General features: G+C 47.1%; 1 protein-coding gene across 1 annotated transcript; it reads left to right on the forward strand.

The window, feature by feature from the left end:
* Positions 1–2,515: 2,515 nt before the first annotated feature.
* SMIM32 (small integral membrane protein 32) lies at positions 2,516–5,634 on the forward strand. Its single transcript, XM_035338454.1, has 2 exons — positions 2,516–2,836; positions 2,955–5,634. Exon 2 carries the CDS (start codon positions 3,559–3,561, stop codon positions 3,877–3,879), a length of 321 nt encoding a protein of 106 aa, XP_035194345.1. The 5' UTR covers positions 2,516–2,836; positions 2,955–3,558; the 3' UTR covers positions 3,880–5,634.
* Positions 5,635–7,208: the final 1,574 nt, after the last annotated feature.

The raw sequence follows: 7,208 nt of genomic DNA on the forward strand, positions 1-7,208 counted from the left end.
ATAAATAAATGGCCTGGGCTCAGCCAGAGGGACAACATCCAGGTGGGACACCCCGGTCTGAGCACCCAGAATGGGTGGGCAGCCCCTCAAGGGGCTGAGTAAGGGGCTGAGGGGGCTGAGCAGACCCTCAAGGTTCCCACTTCTACTTGGGCAGAGTCGAGTGCAACAGAAGGAGCTGCTGGGCATGGGCACCCTAATGAAGAATTTGGGTCTCTCACAACACACAAATGGTGCTCAGCCCTGTCTTCATGACAGCAAGTGCCCACAGGGCCCCAGGACTCATCTCAGTGATGCCACCAGGGATGAGGACACCGGCCCAGCTTCCAAGCATGCCAGGAAGCCGCAGCACCGAGGGGTTTATTGCTGCTAAACTCCAGCCAGCACCAGAGCCTCGACGTGTGTCCTGGCAGCACCACTTCCAGCGCACATTAAAGCCTTTCCAAAACAAGTCATTACATGCTGGAAACCTTAAGCAAAGAGAAGTAGAAAACAAGGAACAATAACAACAAAGGTACTAAGTAAGAAGTAAGTTAATGAGGAAAAATTACAAGGAACTGAGCACTTTAAATGAGCTTCCAAATTAAGGAAAACAGAGGGAAAGGATCAGCTCTTATTTTTTGCAATTAAAGTATTATTTATGGCAATTTAGGTTTTTTGAGATTAAGCCTGGATATAGTGCTGTTGAAAACACATTTGATTTACTCCCAGGGCTTCTCATCTGTTTCTCTATCAGCCTCAGACAGACAGCCAAAAAACAGGAGGAGTTTTACACACTCCAGAGCCTGCACGCACACAGGGCGCTTGTAAAACACCAGAGGATTTATTCCAGCGCCGGCTGCCAGGTGCTTGGACCGTGACCATTAGCAACAGTCCTCAGCCCAAAGCGATGGTACTGGTGCTGCACGATTGCATCCTCAGGGCAGAAAACAAATCTTTCAGGAGCATGAGATAACATTTTTTTGGGAGCAGAAGGGAAAATATTTGGGCTTCGTGTCTGCGTGTGCAACCTGCATGCAAACAGGAGAGAAAAGGGAATGCTCAGAGCTCTCCTGGCAGTGCCACCTGCCCCTGGGGACACCTCTGGTGGCTCCCAGGAGCATCCCCTGATGTGCCACTTGTGTGCATCCATTGCAGCATTTCGCCCCCTTATTGCAGAGTTGGTAACGTTTGCAGACAAGCCTTTATAATAAACTTTGTGCTGAAGTGGAACACGTAGACTCTCCTTGCTATTTATAGTGCTCAGCCCCCAGCTGCCTTTCTGCTTTTCCTATGAACTAACAAACTCAACAAAATAAATAAGCAAAGAAAGGACGCAAAGTTTGGTTAAACTGGACAGAAGTTCAGGGAGGAAGAGGGGAAGGTGGTGGGAACACATCCAGACCTCCAGCCATCCACGTCCCGCTGCTGCTCCAAACCTCCCTGACTGCAAGGAGACATGATAGGTAAAACAGTTGCAAACTATATTAGCTTTTTTATGACTCTGTTGACTTTTCCAGCCCCTGTGCTGGCTGCCTGCCTCTCTGTCCTGTTCTTTGAACCCATGCAGAGTAAATATGTGTAACCACGGTTGCTCTGCAGGCAGGAGAAATGTCCCCAGGAGGAGCCATGCCTCCTGCTCCGGCGTTAAACGGACAGAGAAAGGAGCCTGGGCTCTTTGGAGAGTAGCATGTGGGAGTCAGCTCACTTTGGTTGGAAAGGAGAAAAAAAAAAAAAAAAAGAAAGAAAAAGAAAATAAAAACAGCAGAAACCATGGAGGAACATCTCCCTTTGAATTCAATTCTTGACCCAAAGCTTGGAGGCAAACACACAGGTAGCAGCAGGTCCAGGAGCAGGAGGATGTGAACACGGGGCAGTAGGGATACAGGAGCCATCCCCTGCCTCGGAGATGGGCTGGAGACCCACAGGGCTCCCCCAGGTACTCACAGCTTGCCAGAAGGTCAGGAAGATGCTGCACAAGGCCTTGGAGAGCCCTGCCTTCGAGCAGAGACTTTGTTTTCTTCGATTTAAGTCTGCTTGACCTGGGGATTTCTCCTCTTTTCATTCCCTCTCTCGTGGCGGAAACATTTATTAAGCTAATTGAAATGTTTAACCTCCCTGGACCATCAGCTGCAATAACTCATCATAAGCAGCATTAATGTTTGCTGGGACTGGTACCCTGGGGGTGGAGAGTGTGTTTGACACTTTCTTCTGTCAAGTTCCCAAGCGCTCCTCTCTTCCCTGCTCCTCTCCACCACCCCTTGCCCCCTTCCCAAGTGGCGCTGAGCTAACCCGAAGTATTAACCGGGCTTATCTGATGCACGGGAGTGAGAGTGAGAGAGGGAGCTGGCGAGCAGCCAGCAGCTAATAGCAGCATAAAAGCAATTTGATGAAAAAAAAAAAAATTAACATGCTAATTGTCAGGCTGGAGAGGGTGCTGGGGCCCAAGTGAAAAAAAAAAAAGAAAAAAAAAAAGAAGAAGAAGAAAGAAAGAAAGAAAGAAAAAAGGCATTCTCTATTTATGCTAGAGAGAGCGATTTTAACAATAGAGGTCTGAGGAAGAAAGAGATTTTGAAGCAATTTTCTTTCTGTCCCATCCTCTGTTACCCTCCCCCAGCTCAGAACCTCTCAGCAGAGCCCTGGGCTCTTACAGAGCTTTATCGGCGGATCTCTTCCCTTAGCATCATGTCACTGCCAGACACGGCAGACTTCAGAGCCCGCCGGCACCCCAGTGCAATTCCTCCCTTCCCCCGGTAGCAAGTGACGCCGCAGCGGAGCCTCTGTCGGGAGGAAAAGTCCCGTTTGACACAATTCTGCACAGTCCCACTTCGCAGCGCCGTGAGGCAAGGGCAGAGGAGAGGTTTACAAACTGCTCCCTCCCCCCGCTCCAATTTATGGGGAGGCTTTTTGCTCTTTCTTTTTTAAACAAAGGGACCTTGGTCTTGGATTTTTTTTTTTTTATTTTTTATCTCTCAAAGCAGGCAAAAGGAATGCCTGGAAGGCTAAAGCAGCAAGCTCAGCTGAACGCTGGCTATCCGGCACGCCGCTAACTGGAATTAAGAAAGTCCACCAATGCTTCCCAGCACCGGGATTTCAGCAGTGAGGAGGATCCCGGGGGAGAAACCAGCGACGGTGAGCCCAGCGGGATGCCAAAGCAGCAGCTGCCTCTCTCCACAGATCCCGTTTAACCCCGGATTCGCGTGCATCCCACTTCGGAAAAGCACCTGGAAGCCCACCGTGCCTGCCCCTTGACGGAGAGCGAGCGGCGCCCACCGAAGCCCCGCTGCCCCCAGAGCGTTCCCATGCGTACCCTGCGGCCCCGGAGCCCCCACGCCGCAGGACCGAGGTACCCGCATCGGTTTTCCTTCCTAGCCGGGGATGAATGCTGTAACTAGGAGCCACGGAGATTTAAAAGAAGCTCCCTAAGCCGTGCAAGGGAATTAATTTGCTTTTACTCGTAGACAAAATGTGGCTCGCTGTCAGCCTTTTACGAGCAGCAGCGTTATTCCCTTCCTATGCCAAAGAGTGACCGTGTGTGCTCTCCTTCTTTACTTCTGCCGTGGAGGAAATTTAAGCAAGAACATGTATAGTGAATTGCTAAATTCAACCAGTGCCACCGAAGCTCACCTCATCATTCAGACCAACACGCCCTACCTAAGCAGCACCCAGAGACCCGTGAGCTCCTCGGCGCTGTACATGTCGACAGCCAGGGTGTTAAAAGAAGGGGAAATAAATAAGCCCGACCTGGTGACTTACATCATTCTGTTTTTCTTTCTGCTCTTGACTGTGACGCTCATTGTGCTCTTCATAAACTGCCAGCTGAAAAATTCTTTTTTTGCTACTCTTCCTTACGACAGATCCCTCCGAGAAGCAAGGAGCCCGTGGAGGACACAAGCTGTCTGACATGAGAGAGAAACAATGTCTTACCACAGTAGCGGGAACCAGAAACCCTGTGCAATAAGACATTTATTTTTTTTTCTCCATATGTCAGTGAGTGGATTCAACCCTCTTTAAAATAATAGGCTGCATCACAGGAAAAGATTGCTGAAAAAATATGCCGTATGCAAATCAGAATAGCTGTAAATAAAAAGCTGTACTGTGAACTAAAGAGATGATGCTTTAGCAAATTTATACGGTTTCATGAAAAAAAAAAAAAATGCCCCTTGATTCCAGTTTAAGCTCTATATGTATGCAAATGTCATCATCGCCCCATTCAGTGCCCATACAAGGATATTTGCATTAACAACAATCCCTGATTTGTGCATCTGGTGGAGCTTGTTACCCACGTTTATGAAGCCATAGCACTGAATGTAAAACACGGTGTATTTACCTAACGGCTCCACACCGAGCATGAGAGTTTACTTTCCAGACCTGTTTCTCTCAACTGCTGCTGAAAACGCTCGGTAATGTAACGGGAGTCACGCCTGGCAGCGGGAGAAAGCTGAAAAGGTTTATTGAGGTTTGTGATCGTGATTCTGTTGAGGGTGGTTTTTCTGATGTTTTACTGCATCTTCAAGGAGGTTTTAAGTTACTACCAGTTATGTGAACCACTAAATAAATATCTAGGTAACTTGTTTTCAACTTTCTTAAGCTACAAAGGAAATTATTCACCATGGCACGAAACCAAAAAATAAAAAAATCAGGATGGAGAGAAGGAAGGAGAGAAAATAAACATCATTAATCGTATGTAAACTAATGAAAGGAGAGAACAGAGCGCTCTGAGTTCAGTACAAAAAGCAGATAACTTCTGAAACCACAGAGCAGTTTTATAGGAGCAGTTGCTTTCATGCACGGTATCTCCACTCCTTGCTCTTTTTAAAAGTCTAGAACAATTAGAATCATGCGTTATCAGTAGGGCAACAGCATGATCGATTCAACATTCATTACTGGTAACACACTGTTTTAGATTAATCAGCAATCTGGTTTTGTATTAAAAGCTCTACTTCCGCTTCACCCTGTTAGCAGACATGATATTTTATAGATGACAATTTTAATGAACTTGCACTTACAGTGCCATAATTCTAGATTATACAGCACAAATCCCAGAACAGTATTCATGTTTTCCACACAGTGGGCAAAGGGCTTTTTAAAAAGACAAAATAAAATAAAACCACAGTGTCTCAACATACGGCTGAATTGCAGATAGCCAGAAACTCTCTTAAAACAATTTTCTACTCCGTTTTTTTCTAGTGAATCACTTATCAAAAGAAAGGAGTTCAGGCAGTGTTAGAAGCTGTGCCCCTAAATGCATTGTTAACATGCAGAATACAGCAGAAGTGCTGTGTGTATATATGTACATAATGTATGTAATCCGAATGAGACTGTACAGTGCAATTATACATACATGCAGGCTTCACTCAAATACAAAATGTGGATACCTGGGAGTCTGCTTGTAAACTCTTTTACACGGAAAGAAATTGCACAGTTGGTATACTTACATGTCATTGTCTTGGTTACCATGTTTTACGATGCTCAAAAAAGTTAGTCTACTAGACAGCAGGCTTAAATATTTTATTCCTTGACAGGTGGCTGATTTTTATCTCATCTGAACCAAACTTAACTGGTGTAATTCCAAATAATTACTCTAATGTTGAAAGAGAGAATAAATTTGAGTGTGCTTATCTCAGCCCATTTTGAATAAATTGAGTTTTTATCAAATCAGTCATTTCTTATTTATTTTTAAGTAATGACAGCTTTTTTTCAGCCACCAGCCATAATGAGCTTGGTCTAAGAATTTCTGCTGGCAAAAGCCTCAGAACCTGATGAAGCACATGTTGCATTGCACCACAGCGTACTTTTCCTTCTACTAAAGTGTTCTAGAATAACCCCAGAATAATCCCATCCCTGCCCTCCCAGCCTGATTCTTGGAGTAGCCCCCCCAGAAGAAGCTGCCACGCTCAGGGCACTGATGTCCTGGGCAAGCTTTTATGCGCAGTCTGCGGTGCTTTCTTTTGATAGCCAGAGCCACTGCAGAAGAAAGCTCTACCAATGCTATTTTAACCTATGCATGAAATACACGTTAAGAAAACATTAGATATTTTCTCTTTTACCAGGTCCCAAATTCAAGCTGACCATAAAATCCACTTCCCAATCACTGGCATGACAGGAGAGGCACCAACAAGCGTTTGTTCGCTTATCGTAACCAGTTTATCAGGTGCATGACACCCACAGGGTCCCTAAGGTACCCTTCAACCCTTCCCCTCACCTTCTGCCTGTCCCATGCTTGCCCTGACCCAAACACAGCATTCAGTGGGGCTTTACAGCGAGACCCCTTCCCCACATGCCTCTCAACGAAGCCTCTCTGCGCTCAGAGCCTTGCCAGAGCCCCCCTGCCACGACTCCACCACGAGGCAGAGTGGAAGGCGACAAGCTCCCAGGGGAAGGACAAGTGACTCGCCACAAGTCCAGGGCACGCTGCTCTGGGAAGCGATGTGGGCCCTGGTCAGAGAGGCTCTTTGTTCTGTTTTGCTTCTGAGGGATGAGTGGTTCCCGTAAGGCTTGGAGAGGATCCGTACCCTTCAACACCCAGCTGTGCGCTCTGCTGCTCCAGGACCTGCGCTGAAGGAGGTTGCACCGCTTCTTCCTCTGAACAGGGAATTAGTTCCACCTGGCACCTTTTGCATCTGATGCTTCTCTTATAGATTATTATTCTTATTAGTTTTCAGTCTCTTGGTTTTAACCCTTCAGACCATGGATAGCTTTGAACCCAGTTGCTTGAGCTGGTGGCACAGATGCTCTCCGAGATGCCACCAGGGCTGAGAAGACACCACCAGCCTGATGCTCCGCTGCTGAGCACCCGCTGCCCTGCCTGAACGCCAGCTGGGGCAGGCCAGCAGGACCCATCCTTCCTGCTTTTCCTAGGTGCAAAGGGGTTGGGGAGGGCATTCACCTCCTGCTCTTCCCTTTTCCCCCAAGCAACAACCAAAGGCTGAGCATTTTCTACACCGTGCCCAATGGCCACCAGAGCTGATACCTGGAAAGAGCTCATCAGTAGGAAACACAAAGCTGTCATAAAAGTAAGGTATGCAGCAGGACAACAGGCAAAGAATAAAATTCATAAGCTAAATATTTAGTTTCCAATCAGGATGCCTCAGGTTGGTGCTGGACGCAGCGCTGTCTGCACGGCCGCGCCATCCACGTGGTGTCAAACCACAGAGCCTCAGCAATTCATAACGGCACTTGCTCTAATGAGCCTGCTTCTAGTAACATCTTAAAAAGAAGTGAAGAGCCCT

The sequence above is a fragment of the Oxyura jamaicensis genome, chromosome 13 (genome assembly GCF_011077185.1).
Source record: "Oxyura jamaicensis isolate SHBP4307 breed ruddy duck chromosome 13, BPBGC_Ojam_1.0, whole genome shotgun sequence".
NCBI classification, from domain to species: domain Eukaryota; kingdom Metazoa; phylum Chordata; class Aves; order Anseriformes; family Anatidae; genus Oxyura; species Oxyura jamaicensis.